This window comes from Drosophila obscura, unplaced genomic scaffold (assembly GCF_018151105.1).
Source record: "Drosophila obscura isolate BZ-5 IFL unplaced genomic scaffold, ASM1815110v1 contig_20, whole genome shotgun sequence".
Taxonomy (NCBI): domain Eukaryota; kingdom Metazoa; phylum Arthropoda; class Insecta; order Diptera; family Drosophilidae; genus Drosophila; species Drosophila obscura.
In genome coordinates, this window is record NW_024542790.1 from 1 (window position 1) to 15741 (window position 15741).

General features: G+C 46.9%; 1 protein-coding gene across 1 annotated transcript; it reads right to left on the reverse strand.

The window, feature by feature from the left end:
• Nucleotides 1-11015: 11015 nt before the first annotated feature.
• On the reverse strand, nucleotides 11016-12390 carry LOC121404398 (glycine-rich cell wall structural protein 1-like). Its single transcript, XM_041593739.1, has 3 exons — nucleotides 12287-12390; nucleotides 11361-12125; nucleotides 11016-11292 (listed from the first exon to the last, which is right to left on the reverse strand). Exons 1-3 carry the CDS (start codon nucleotides 12388-12390, stop codon nucleotides 11016-11018), a joined length of 1146 nt encoding a protein of 381 aa, XP_041449673.1.
• Between the last annotated feature and the right edge of the window lie 3351 nt (nucleotides 12391-15741).

Consider the following 15741-nt stretch of genomic DNA (forward strand, 5'->3'; position numbering starts at 1 on the left):
TCGATATCATGCAAGACAAGCATGTATCGATTGGAAGAGGATTGCCTAAATTACAAAAAACCAAATTAGGAGATTGTGGCTGGAAATCTAAAAGACGCTTCAAAAAATCCGAGCACATGTGCAGTATTGACGGAAGAAGAAAATGTCGATCAACAGATCGCAAAAATTTTGGGAACTGGACTCATTTCCAAATAACACAACATATCTTTCTCCACTGGAAAAACGAGGGCAGAGTCGTGATCTAGCGACACGACGACTTTTTTGCATAGAAAAGCGGCTAGCTCGAGATCCGGAGACCAAGGCAAGCTACGTTACATTTATGAAAGAATATGAGGCTCTTGGTCATATGAAGGAAATGCAGACAAAAGAAATAGCAAGATCACGTTATTTTATCCCACACCATTGTGTCATAAAACCTGACATTTCTACAACTAAATTAAGAGTGGTTTTTGATTCGTCCGCAGTTACCTCGTCCGGAAAATCGCTCAACGACCTGATGCATAAAGGTCCAACTGTGCAAAATTCAATATTTTCAATATTTCTTAGGTTCAGGATGCACAGATATGTATTTACTGCGGACATCGAAAAAATGTATCGTCAGATCTGGATCAATCCCGAGGACCAGTACTATCAGACAATAGTATGGCGCAATGATCCATCAGAAGATCTACGATACTATAGACTAAAAACAGTGACTTATGGAACAAAAGCGGCTCCATATTTAGCCACAAAATGTCTACAATATCTCGCCCAAAGAGAAAGCAAGGAATACCCGTTTGGAGCTGCTGCTCTGGAAAATGACTTTTATGTGGATGATTGCTTAACAGGAGCAGATTCCATACCAGAGGCCCTCCAGAGACAGCAAGAACTTAACAAACTACTGCATAAATCAGGGTTTAACTTATGAAAATGGTGCACAAACAACGTTCATGTACTTCAATGAATTCCAACGGAAGACATCACTTCAAGCGTACAATTGGACGATAATTGCTTATGAAGAGTACAGCATTAAAACCCTGGGAATCACTTGGATGCCTAAAACTGACCAGTTTTGTGGAAGAACAGAAATTGCCACCAAGGATATAATATCTAGAAGAGATGTCGTATCGGAGATCTTTAGGATTTTCGATCCACTTGGACTCTTCTCACCGGTGGTAATGAAGGCAAAGATCTTCATGCAACATCTTACAAAGGAAGGATTTGACTACAAAGAAGCGCTTCCAGTTCATCTCCAGGAGGAATGGAAAAGGTACAGAGAGGAGTTAAAAATATTAAACACCATAAAAGTACCACGTCATATATTCCAAGGAAAAATTCCGATAGCATCAGAAATACACACTTTTGTTGACGCATCGGAGAAAGCTTTTGGAGCTGCCGTATATATCCGAGCACTGCATAAGGATAAACGAGTAACAATTCAATTGCTATGTGCCAAATCACATTTAGCTCCTATAAATGCGTTAACATTACCTCGTCTGGAACTAAAGGCGGCTGTATTGGGGTGCACAACTGACAGCTAAGGTAAAAGAAGATTTATCCATGGAGAACGCCACAACCTTTTTGTGGTCTGATTCAAGGATTGTTTTGTCATGGGTTAATTGTACAACATCCATACGAAACAAATTCGTAGCTACAAGAATAGCTACAATACACGAATTAACGATACAAAGGCATTGGAGGCATGTTTCATCTGAAAATAATGCAGCAGATGCATTGTCAGAGGAATGACGTCGATTAAATTCGCGAAAAATAGTATGTGGTTTTATGGCCCACTATTTCTTCATGGCCCACCATCTATGTACATGGCCGCCAGCATTTTTGGCTACAAAAGAGGAAAAGGAGGATGATATTATATACAAAATAAAGCACAACAATTCATACAACAAACTAATTCGAATAATTGCTTACATGATGCGTTTCCGAGGAAGGAAAACGTACACAAGCAATACTATCCAATTCAGTGAGATGAAAGAAGCACAAAAAATTGTCATTCGTAACATACAACAGAATGACTTCAAAGAGGACATACGTCACTTAACAAGACATAAGGAAACGCAAAAGGGAAGTTCGATTAACTCACTTACCCCTTTTATGGATCAGGAGGGAATCTTGCAAGTAGGTGGTCGACTGGAAGCGGCAAATATTTCATTTCATTTCAAATGCTCCTGCCTAAAATATACAAGGACAACATGCATTGTGGCCCCCAGGCATTGCTGACAGCATCACGACAACAATTTTGGATACTAAAAGGAAAGAACATGGCCAGAAGCATTGTGCAGAACTGTGTAAAATGCACAAGAGCCAAGCCCAAATTACTAGAGCAGATCATGGGAAATCTGCCACCTCTTCGAGTCACCCAAGCAAGGCCATTCCTCAATTCTGGAGTTGATTACTGTGGACCATTTAAAATCCACTATAAAATACGAGGAAAGAAGCCTAATATAGCTTACATAGCCATATTCTGTTGTTTCGCGACTAAAGCAGTACATTTAAAGCTAGTCAGCGATCTCACCACAGAAGCCTCTCGTCGAGGAAAATGTCAAGTGCTCCATTGCGACAATGCTACGAATTTCGTAGGAGCCAAGAACAAACTTCAAGAATTAGAAGAGGCCATATTCTCAGAAAAGGCAAAGGAACAAATTGTACAGGAGTGCAACAACAAAGGGGTACAGTTCAAATTTATACCTCCTCGTGCACCACACTGCGGCGGTTTATTGGAAGCTGCAGTAAAATCTGCAAAGCATCTGCTTTTAAAAAATGTGACGACGGAAAATTTAACATATGAAGAATTAGAAACGGTTATAGTCGAAATAGAAGCTATATTAAATTCTCGACCATTGACACCGTTATCTGACAACCCAAACGACGTAACAGCGTTAACACCAGGGTACTTCCAGATAGGAAGGCCGTTAACCGCACAAGCTGACAGTGAGCCATCCCAACAACCGAAGACGCTAGGAAGAACCGAAGACGATGGCAAGCAGTGTCCAAATTAAAACACTCATTCTGGACGCAATGGTCCATCGAATACCTCCAACAACTACAGCAGCGTCAAAAGTGGAGGAAATCGTCAGCAAACATTAAAGAAGGAACATTGGTAATACTAAATGAAGATAATACACCGGTATTACAATGGCCACTTGCAAGAATCACTGAATTATTTCATGGCAACAGTAAAAACAGCCAATGGAATCTTTAAACGAGAGATTCAACATGTTGCTCCACTTTTCAATGAAGAGGTACCCACACATAAACATCCGATTGATGATCCATCTGAAAATGGAGAGTCATCTGAAGACAGACAGCGTAGAAAAAGGACACAGCCGAATAGACTTTCGCTAACCATGACAATGTTTGTCATATTGTTACTGTTACCGTTAGCAATGGCGCAGTCAATCAACATAACCCAGTTTGGTTCAAAACCGGGTATATACTTCGAAAGAGTAGGAACCAGCCAACTTGCGACAACTGACTGGACCATCATTGTCTATTACAACCTAAAGCCCTATTGGAAAGACATGAACACATTCACCATGGGTACTTCAAAATTGGACATTTATGCAAGCAACTTCAACAAGTAGACGCATGCACCAGCATGTATCAAGATTTCAAACATATAGAAGAGGACCTGCAAGCTGAAAATGCGTTAATAGCAAGGACACGGAAACAAAGAGCTCCGCTTACATCATTGGAAACATCGCAAGCAGTCTGTTTGGCGTATTAGACTCAACATATGCCCGTGAAATGTCGGAAACGATAGCAAAGGTTAAGGATAACGAGAATCACTTATTAACCCTGCTTAAAAATCAGACATCATTGATTGACTCTACAATTAATGTCATAAAAAGGGATGAAATCTCAAACTCCAAAAGACTAAGTCGAGTTGAGGACTTTATCACCGAGTCAAAAGGAAGAGCTGATCACTTCATTGCTTTTCAATGGTATATAACATTGTCGAGTCAATTGACTCTATTATCTGCAAACCTCCAACGAATGCAAGCGGAAATTATCAACGTCTTGACAGATATCCGACACAACACGATAAGCCCTGTGTTAGCCCACGACAACTAAAGGAACCAATCGAGCAGATACGGGATCACTTAAAGCCGGGACAAGTTCTCCCAGTAACTCCTGAAAATATGTTAATGGTATATCAGATGATGAAAGCTGAAGGCACGATTATAGATGATCATGCAATCATCAGAGTTACGTTTCCATTAGTTTCAGCATACGAACTGGAAATCTACAAGCTGACACCTATCCCATCACCAACTGAAAATGGGATAAGTATGTTCGAAGTCAAGACACCATACATCGCAATCAACAGTCACCGAGACGAATTCGTTGAACTGTCAGAGAGTGATCTAAAAAATTGTCATCCAAGAGCAAACTATGATTTTGTATGCTATAATAAGCAAACAATGTTCTCAGCTGAAACAAGTTGTGAATTACAAATGTTCCACAACAAAACGGATCCATAATGCAACTTAATCAAAACAAAAAAATCATTTATATGGTTGAGTATGCATGGAAAAAATCAATGGATATTTTCAACAAAATCATCACTGAAATTATCAGCAGTATGTGCAGATGGAATATCGGATATCAAACTACAAAATTCAGGATTATTGATCGCAAAACCTGTATGCATCATTCCAAATTCCTTGATGACCGTAACAAGTCAAAGCACAATGGAGACGACATGGCATTCGTCATACGCTCGGTTCGGAGAAAATGACATCAACAAAACATCAACTGAACGTCCGACAGATACAGCTTCAACGAACGAAGAAAATTTAAATTACAAAGAGCTGTATCAAATGGAAACAAGGCTGCTACCACCGAATAGTTTCAAGCTACCCCACAACCTTGAAAATATCGGTCATCACCATATTGCCATATACATTGCAATGATCTTCATAATGATCATTGTAATAGTTCATTTGGTCAAGAAATGGCACAAAACAAGGAATACCTCGCAGCCAATGCAACAGCCTACCACATCAGCGAATGGAGGCAACACATCAAATCAGCCGTTTACAATCAACATTAATGATGGTTGAACATACCATGGTCAACGGCCGGGAGGATGTACGATTTAGATTTAAACATCAAACCGTATATTCCAAGGAAAAATTCCGATAGCATCAGAAATACACACTTTTGTTGACGCATCGGAGAAAGCTTTTGGAGCTGCCGTATATATCCGAGCACTGCATAAGGATAAACGAGTAACAATTCAATTGCTATGTGCCAAATCACATTTAGCTCCTATAAATGCGTTAACATTACCTCGTCTGGAACTAAAGGCGGCTGTATTGGGTGCACAACTGACAGCTAAGGTAAAAGAAGATTTATCCATGGAGAACGCCACAACCTTTTTGTGGTCTGATTCAAGGATTGTTTTGTCATGGGTTAATTGTACAACATCCATACGAAACAAATTCGTAGCTACAAGAATAGCTACAATACACGAATTAACGATACAAAGGCATTGGAGGCATGTTTCATCTGAAAATAATGCAGCAGATGCATTGTCTAGAGGAATGACGTCGATTAAATTCGCGAAAAATAGTATGTGGTTTTATGGCCCACTATTTCTTCATGGCCCACCATCTATGTACATGGCCGCCAGCATTTTTGGCTACAAAAGAGGAAAAGGAGGATGATATTATATACAAAATAAAGCACAACAATTCATACAACAAACTAATTCGAATAATTGCTTACATGATGCGTTTCCGAGGAAGGAAAACGTACACAAGCAATACTATCCAATTCAGTGAGATGAAAGAAGCACAAAAAATTGTCATTCGTAACATACAACAGAATGACTTCAAAGAGGACATACGTCACTTAACAAGACATAAGGAAACGCAAAAGGGAAGTTCGATTAACTCACTTACCCCTTTTATGGATCAGGAGGGAATCTTGCAAGTAGGTGGTCGACTGGAAGCGGCAAATATTTCATTTCATTTCAAATGCTCCTGCCTAAAATACACAAGGACAACATGCATTGTGGCCCCCAGGCATTGCTGACAGCATCACGACAACAATTTTGGATACTAAAAGGAAAGAACATGGCCAGAAGCATTGTGCAGAACTGTGTAAAATGCACAAGAGCCAAGCCCAAATTACTAGAGCAGATCATGGGAAATCTGCCACCTCTTCGAGTCACCCAAGCAAGGCCATTCCTCAATTCTGGAGTTGATTACTGTGGACCATTTAAAATCCACTATAAAATACGAGGAAAGAAGCCTAATATAGCTTACATAGCCATATTCTGTTGTTTCGCGACTAAAGCAGTACATTTAAAGCTAGTCAGCGATCTCACCACAGAAGCCTCTCGTCGAGGAAAATGTCAAGTGCTCCATTGCGACAATGCTACGAATTTCGTAGGAGCCAAGAACAAACTTCAAGAATTAGAAGAGGCCATATTCTCAGAAAAGGCAAAGGAACAAATTGTACAGGAGTGCAACAACAAAGGGGTACAGTTCAAATTTATACCTCCTCGTGCACCACACTGCGGCGGTTTATTGGAAGCTGCAGTAAAATCTGCAAAGCATCTGCTTTTAAAAAATGTGACGACGGAAAATTTAACATATGAAGAATTAGAAACGGTTATAGTCGAAATAGAAGCTATATTAAATTCTCGACCATTGACACCGTTATCTGACAACCCAAACGACGTAACAGCGTTAACACCAGGGTACTTCCAGATAGGAAGGCCGTTAACCGCACAAGCTGACAGTGAGCCATCCCAACAACCGAAGACGCTAGGAAGAACCGAAGACGATGGCAAGCAGTGTCCAAATTAAAACACTCATTCTGGACGCAATGGTCCATCGAATACCTCCAACAACTACAGCAGCGTCAAAAGTGGAGGAAATCGTCAGCAAACATTAAAGAAGGAACATTGGTAATACTAAATGAAGATAATACACCGGTATTACAATGGCCACTTGCAAGAATCACTGAATTATTTCATGGCAACAGTAAAAACAGCCAATGGAATCTTTAAACGAGAGATTCAACATGTTGCTCCACTTTTCAATGAAGAGGTACCCACACATAAACATCCGATTGATGATCCATCTGAAAATGGAGAGTCATCTGAAGACAGACAGCGTAGAAAAAGGACACAGCCGAATAGACTGTCGCTAACCATGACAATGTTTGTCATATTGTTACTGTTACCGTTAGCAATGGCGCAGTCAATCAACATAACCCAGTTTGGTTCAAAACCGGGTATATACTTCGAAAGAGTAGGAACCAGCCAACTTGCGACAACTGACTGGACCATCATTGTCTATTACAACCTAAAGCCCTATTGGAAAGACATGAACACATTCACCATGGGTACTTCAAAAATTGGACATTTATGCAAGCAACTTCAACAAGTAGACGCATGCACCAGCATGTATCAAGATTTCAAACATATAGAAGAGGACCTGCAAGCTGAAAATGCGTTAATAGCAAGGACACGGAAACAAAGAGCTCCGCTTACATCATTGGAAACATCGCAAGCAGTCTGTTTGGCGTATTAGACTCAACATATGCCCGTGAAATGTCGGAAACGATAGCAAAGGTTAAGGATAACGAGAATCACTTATTAACCCTGCTTAAAAATCAGACATCATTGATTGACTCTACAATTAATGTCATAAAAAGGGATGAAATCTCAAACTCCAAAAGACTAAGTCGAGTTGAGGACTTTATCACCGAGTCAAAAGGAAGAGCTGATCACTTCATTGCTTTTCAATGGTATATAACATTGTCGAGTCAATTGACTCTATTATCTGCAAACCTCCAACGAATGCAAGCGGAAATTATCAACGTCTTGACAGATATCCGACACAACACGATAAGCCCTGTGTTAATTTCGCCACGACAACTAAAGGAACCAATCGAGCAGATACGGGATCACTTAAAGCCGGGACAAGTTCTCCCAGTAACTCCTGAAAATATGTTAATGGTATATCAGATGATGAAAGCTGAAGGCACGATTATAGATGATCATGCAATCATCAGAGTTACGTTTCCATTAGTTTCAGCATACGAACTGGAAATCTACAAGCTGACACCTATCCCATCACCAACTGAAAATGGGATAAGTATGTTCGAAGTCAAGACACCATACATCGCAATCAACAGTCACCGAGACGAATTCGTTGAACTGTCAGAGAGTGATCTAAAAAATTGTCATCCAAGAGCAAACTATGATTTTGTATGCTATAATAAGCAAACAATGTTCTCAGCTGAAACAAGTTGTGAATTACAAATGTTCCACAACAAAACGGATCCATAATGCAACTTAATCAAAACAAAAAAATCATTTATATGGTTGAGTATGCATGGAAAAAATCAATGGATATTTTCAACAAAATCATCACTGAAATTATCAGCAGTATGTGCAGATGGAATATCGGATATCAAACTACAAAATTCAGGATTATTGATCGCAAAACCTGTATGCATCATTCCAAATTCCTTGATGACCGTAACAAGTCAAAGCACAATGGAGACGACATGGCATTCGTCATACGCTCGGTTTGGGAGAAAATGACATCAACAAAACATCAACTGAACGTCCGACAGATACAGCTTCAACGAACGAAGAAAATTTAAATTACAAAGAGCTGTATCAAATGGAAACAAGGCTGCTACCACCGAATAGTTTCAAGCTACCCCACAACCTTGAAAATATCGGTCATCACCATATTGCCATATACATTGCAATGATCTTCATAATGATCATTGTAATAGTTCATTTGGTCAAGAAATGGCACAAAACAAGGAATACCTCGCAGCCAATGCAACAGCCTACCACATCAGCGAATGGAGGCAACACATCAAATCAGCCGTTTACAATCAACATTAATGATGGTTGAACATACCATGGTCAACGGCCGGGAGGATGTACGATTTAGATTTAAACATCAAACCGTATGGTTAGACCTAAATTTATGTTTGTTATTAGGTAGTATGAATTCTCAGCAACCTAAATAAATATTCTCAAAATAACCCAATAAATATGAGATATGCACCGCTGACCTAAATAAATATTCAACAGACAGCTGGATGCACGTGCATGCATGCACATAATCTTGTTATATTGATAATACAGTCATAAATTACATTCGAGATGATCTGCAGTGGTAATAAAATTATCTTAGACTTGACCCACGGACCTTTGCACCCGGACCCATGCAGTGAAATTTTGTAATTATTGTTAAGTCATAAATAAATATAGCATGTTTCCATACCTACTTATACTTAGAACTAATTAAACAAGCCTATGATCCTAAGTAAATAATTGTACTAATAGAAACTGTATATATACCTCGCATTTTACCGAATAAAATGAGTACGAAAGAAAACTCTGACGTATTCACATCTCCGCAGCCCAATTTGTTCAAGTACCGATTGCGGCGACATTTTGTTACTGGTACATGAACCGGTGGCATACACATTTATATTTCAGCATACGATTGTCATATTGACAATCACTAGAACCAAGTGAATCTACATCAACAGATTCATTTGATTCGTACATCCGCCTTATGTGCGCTTGGCGTACTCAGTGGCCGGTGGGTTCGTTGCAACGAATTTGGGTGTTGCCCGGGGGACAAAGCAGAAAGACTTGGTTGGCTTCTTTATACACGAGTTCTTTATTGGTATCTTAGGAAGTAAGCTTAAGGACGACAACTTAGCCTATACTTTGGTTTAGCACTATGATCACTATCACTATCGGTCCTTCTCGACCACTCGCCGTTCCTCGGAATCCCCAAGCGTGGCACTGTCGGCTCTTAGAACTGGTACGACAACGATTCCTAGCGTTAGGCCCAAATCCGCCATACTCAGTTCGCACACGACACGTTCGCTCTCACTGGATCCTTCCGTTGGGCGAGCGGTACACCAGGTCCTTTCTCTTGACGCTCTTAGATAACTTTTCGACTTTCCTTGGTATTCGCCAATGCACGCACTTGCACTCTCCGCACTTTACTGTCTCGAGCCGCTGTCGCGCGCCTCCTTTTATTTCCTTGTTAGCGTACGGCCGCATCGTTGCTGCCTAGCAACAATGGGACTTTCCTCCAGGCGTCGGCGGTATTTTTCCATCGGCAAGTCTGATGCTCTCCACCTGCTTCGTAACGGGACCAAGCCGGTGGCGTGATCGCATGGCCATAAATGGTCGTGCGCTGGACCACTGCCGGCCCGATCCCATTATCCCGCCTCTCTTCCGAGCTCCTTTACTCTCCCTGGTAGCGCCCTCTGATCGCGGCTCTCTCTTCGTTGCCCCTCCCTTGAGCGAGACCCTCCCAGGAAATTCGCCGTTATCCGGTTATCCGGACAACCCGGATAGACCTTAACCCCTTAGGGTCCATGCGTGTGAGGATATCATTCCTCACACTTCCACCTTTCTTCCCTAACGGAAAACTCCCTTCTGCGTCCTCTTGTACCACCGGCCTTTAAATTTTAAATTCAAACGGCCGCCCGCGCTTTTAACCGGACGCGTTCTGGCGCCCTCTGCCGGACCGGGCGCGTTCTGACGCCCTTTGCCGGGCTTACCTGATGGAGTGCTGCCGGATCGGTGCAAATGCGCACGCGCGCGCGACTATCACAGGGCTGCATATACGCCATCGATATGATGTAGGGATGGTTTTCTGTTCTACTCGATATCGCTTTCTTGGCCGCGTGCGTACTCCACTTCCGCAACGAGGAATTGTTAATGGACGTTGGTAAGTGACTTTACAACTATTTTACACCGACCAGCCCTCTCACATTTCATCCTTTAGTCACCGGCTCGGATCGCTTGCCCTCACCTGCGTATCGACCACCGTGCGGTACCGTTACGGTACCTTTCCCTTCCACGGCCGCTCCATTCATCTCGGCCGTGGCTCGCAGGCCTCTGCCGCCGCTCTGCTACTGCTCGCGGTGGCTCCGCTCCTCCTCCGTGCACTTAAAGTAAGTCTGTTTTCTGTTTGTTTTCTTTCAATCTGTTCTTTATTACATTCTTACTGAGCCCCAGCTTCTCGGAACACCTCCTGGTGGTCCCGGGACACCGTCACCCGGTACCGGACCCCTCCGTCATTCACCAGCCGCTTGATGCGCCTCGAGGTGAACCTCGTTCGAGCCAGGACGCGCTCCACCGCCCCTGGCCACTCCTCCCGTCTCACGGGCCGCCAGCGTGGGCCCTCCGCCCCTAGCTGTGCCTGTGGCCACGACGCCTGGCGCTGCATGGGCGCCCGCGGTCTCTCCCGCTCCTCCGGACACGACAACTGCCGCTCCGGCCTTGGATTTGCGCGTCTGGCTTACGGCGCGGGCCACTTCCGCTGCTCCCAGGGCTCAGGTGAGCTTACTCCCGCCGCCAGAGTTCGCTGTTGCTGGTTCCGCTGCCGTGTCCGCTGCCGCCGCCGACTCTGCCGCCGCGCTTGCCGTCGCTGGCTCCGCTACCGCCGCCGACTCTGCCGCCGCGCTCGCCGTTGCTGGCTCCTCTTCCGCCGCCGACTCTGCCGCCGCGCTCGCCGTTGCTGGCTCCGCTTCCGCCGCCTACTCTGCCGCCGCGCTCGCCGTTGCTGTCTCCGCTGCCGCCGACTCTGCCGCCGCACCCGGCGTTGCTGGTTCCACTGCTGGTTCCGCTGCCGCCGCCGACTCTGCCGCCGCGCTCGCGACTGGCTCCGCTGCCGTGTCCGCTGCCGCCGCCGACTCTGCCGCCGCGCTCGCCGCTGCCGGTTCCGCTGCTGGCTGCGCTGCCGCCGATCGCCCCCTTGGGTCGCGGCCATTGCTCCGTCGGGGCGTCTCCTCCCACACCCGCGCTTCTTCCGGAGCCTCCGGCTCCCTCGGTGCCGGCCCCGATGCCCAGGTGATGTGGTGGATTTGGTGGTGCCACACCGTTCCTCCACGCACCGCCGTACGCACCTCCTGCGTTACATACGGCCCGATCACCGCGCCTTGTGGTCCCTGCCCTGCCACTGGTGTTGCTGCTCCTGCCACGAGGCGTCCGCTCCCGGCCGCTGTTGCTGTGACGAGGCTTGGGGCCCCTGTCCTCCTTCGGGGAACCTAGGCTCTTCCTCGGTCCGCGGCCGTCGCTGACACAGCTCCTCCTACTCCTCGTCCGGCGTGGCCTGGCCACGGTTTTCGGGCTCTGGTGTCGTAAGGGAAGGCTGCCACAGGCCCTCCTCCTCCTCTTCCGCCCGGCGTAGTCGCTCCTGCCACTCTTCTTCTTCCGGCGTGGCCTGGCCTCGGCTCTCAGGCTCCGGCGTCGGAGGGGAAGGGTGCCACAGACCCTCCTCCTCCTCTGCGCATCCGCCTCGCCTCTTCCTCGCGGCTCTTCTCCTCGGCCCTCTGCCGCTCCTTCTCTCGCAATTCGGTTGCAAACCTCTTCAGCATACACGTCCGGTGGTGCTCCTCCGCCTCTCGCCGGGCCCTTTCCTTGGCCTCCTCGGCCGCCTGCTCCGCCTAATGCGTGGCCTTCAACTTCTTCGCCAGCGCCTGCGCGTCCTCCCAGACCTGCCGCTGCCGCGGCGCCTCCTTCGCTGCCTCAAGCGCGATCCGCCGCCTCCACTCCGCGACCCGCTTTTCCTCGGCCTCTCGCTCCTCGGCGTCTGTCGGTGGCCGCGTCGCATTCGGTGGCTCCTCCGCCTCTGTTGAGGGCCGCTTCGCCGGCCGCTTCGCCACTGGTCGAGCCTCCTTGGGGGCCGGTTTCCAGCTCGTCATAACTGCACCGCCTCCTCCACGTAGTCGGGGAACTTCTCGGGTTCTTTCTTGATTTGGTCCTTCACTTTCGCTATCCACGCACATGGGGCCACCGTTTCAAAAAACCTCGACTGGTTCGTCGTCCACTCTCATAAACCGCTCCACCAGCGGCTGCCGGGAGAGCGCATCGGCCACCACGTTGAGTTGTCCCTTTCTATACGCAATCTCAAAATCGTACTGTTGTAGTTCTAGGGCCCACCGGGCGACTCTTCCTGTTGGGCTTTCGATGCTGTTAAGCCACTTCAACGCCATATGGTCGGTGACCACCTTGAAGTGATATCCCTCTAAGTACGGCTTTAACTTCCTTATGGCCCATACAATGGCCAGGCACTCCTTTTCGGTCGCCGAGTAATTCCTCTCAGCACTATTGAGCGTTCTACTGGCGTACGAGATGACTCCTCTCTCCTCTCTCGGTTTCCTGGGTGAGGATCGCGCCCAGACCGTAATCACTGGCATCCGTCTGCAGCACAAACTTCCTGGGTCTGCCACCAGTTGACCTTTTACAGCCTCAAACGCCTGCTGCTGCGCCTCTGTCCACACCCACTTCGCCTTCTTCTTCAATAGCGCGCTCAGTGGCTGTACCACTGGCCACGCCTAGATACTGACGTAGCTCCTTGAAACTGGTTGGGGGCTGTAGTTCGGCTATCGCTGCGACCTTCTCGGGGTCCGTGCAGATACCCTCCCCCGTCACCAGGTGTCCTAAGTATCGCAACTCTTGTAGGAAGAACTGGCACTTTTCGATGTTCAGCCTCAAATTTGCCTTCTTTAGACGCCTGAACACCTCCTCTAGATTCCGCCGGTGTTCCTCCTGGGTCTTTCCTATCACTATTATATCGTCCTGATAGGCAAAGGCATGCGGCATCATTTCGGGTCCAATCACCCTGTCAAGTGCGCGCTGGAATGTGGCAGATGCAGAGTGTAGTCCAAATGGCATCACCTTCCACTGGAACAGCCCTTTACCTGGAACCGAGGAGGCGGTAATATCGTCCTGCTGGCCACTTCCAGGGCAATCTGCCAATACCCATCCTTCAGATCTAGGCTGCTGATAAAACGAGCCATCACGATCATTTGACCATCACGATCGGCAAACTGTAGGGGCTCCGCGACGGCTCGATGCATCCCAGCTCGATTAGCTCGTCTACCTTTTGGTCGCAGGTTTGCGGTTTTAACTCAAAACCATAAAGACCTCCGACTTCCTATTGCATCCAGATTGTTCAGAGTGAAGACGGCGCTGGCGGGGCACCTGCTCTGTTGGCATTCCAGCCACACATCGCTGTTAGCGTTCCAGCTACACAAGCGGTCGCCCTCGCCCTCGCTCTCGCCATCGTTTTTAAGAGCATTTTTTCCCCCGGCGACGCGCGCATACTCACCACGCTTGCGCTCCCCGCCCACGCTCACGCTCGTACTGAACTATAAAAAGGCAGTCCACCGGCCATCGAGAGGGCAGTCAAACCACCATACGCGTCGTCAAACAATCAAACGTAACATAACCGTAAAGAAATCCATTAAAATTAAAAGAACCAAAAAGTGTTGTGATTTCTATTTCAGTTGTTGGCAAAGTTCCTGGTTTTCCGGATAAAGTCCTCGGGAATTATAAATAACTTGTAATTCAGGACCCTGGACAGACTGATGCATACCTCAGCCTGAGGACCTTACAAGTGGCGCTCAAGCAGGGACTTTAAAGGATTTCTCGGGGAAACTTCAATAAAACCGAAATCAGGGACTTCGTGGATTAAAGACCCACTGCCATCAAAAAGCAAATTGAATCAATAACAAGTCCGCGCACTTACATAATCCGGGCGCGAAAAAAAACGCGAAAGTATACGCAGTGCCGATCCTAAAAGTGCCGTTCAACAGTGACTCAGTGCCAAAAATCAACAGAAATCAACATGGAACATCACGACGAGGAACAACCAGAGGTGGCATACCCTGCGGGACACTTTACCAATCCAGGGGTCAGCACCGGCTGGATCCACAAACTCCGTCGGGACGAACTAGAGCCCTCGCGGAAGAATTCGGATTCGGCAGCGAAGGAACGGTCAATGAACGCCGAAAGAAATTTGCCGCAAGAAAGTCGCTGGGCCACTCGCGCAAGAAGCCTGGGTTCGCCTAGGAGAGTTCGAGAGGCACTATGCCAAGCCAGCCTCACGCTCTCGTTCCAAGTCACCACTGCCCACTACTCATGGACCATCCGACACTCGCCAAATGGATCCTAAGACCGGATTACGAGTCCCCGCAGCCACCGAATACCGCACTCCTGCAGCCCCGTTTCCAATGCCCCTAGCTACAGAGACCCACCCAGCACCCGGACCGAGGGTCTTGCCAGCGATCGACCGACCCATGGGCACCACTACAACCACGCTGCACCAATGGCGGAACGCATCCGAAAGTGGGGAATCCAGTTTGACGGCCAAGATGATCCTCTATCATTCATCGAGCTGCTCGAAGAACGCGCGCTTTCGTATGGGGTGGACACAAGCCAGCTGCCGCGGGCCATTGGCCGAACTTCTCACAGACCGGGCCAGCCGTTGGTTCCGCACCAGCCGCCTACAAAGTTCCTCATTGGAAAATTTCCGCCAGGAATTCTTAACGTTCTTCTTGCCACCACGGTATTTTGAACAATTGGAAGACCGGATCCGAGCCCGCAAGCAAGTGGCGGGGGAACTGTTCAAAGATTTCCTCATCGAGATACGTCTACTCATGCACCACGCTGGGTACGACGCAACCAAGGAGCTAACCAGGATCTACGACAACGCCCTCCCAGCCTACCAGATGTACGTGCGCCGCCACGATGAACAGCCGGGAACGATGACTGCCCCGACCCACGAATAAAATCCCCGCTACACATTAACGAGAACCGGATAGTGGCAATGGTAACCATAGGAGGACAGGCAACGGAAGCCACCGTCGACACAGGGGCATCCCGAAGCTTTATCAGTGCAAACCTCGCCCGAAAACTAGACATCAACACCAACCTGCAAGATG

Bases quoted from the DNA above. Each gene is read 5' to 3' on its own strand.
- LOC121404398 (XM_041593739.1), bottom strand. From the start codon at position 12,390: ATGCTGAAGAGGTTTGCAACCGAATTGCGAGAGAAGGAGCGGCAGAGG. The intron at 12,126-12,286 runs GTCTGTGGCACC...AACCGTGGCCAG, and splicing joins ATGCGCAGAGGAGGAGGAGG to GCCACGCCGGACGAGGAGTA. The intron at 11,293-11,360 runs GTAAGCTCACCT...CGCAAATCCAAG, and splicing joins AGCGAACTCTGGCGGCGGGA to GCCGGAGCGGCAGTTGTCGT.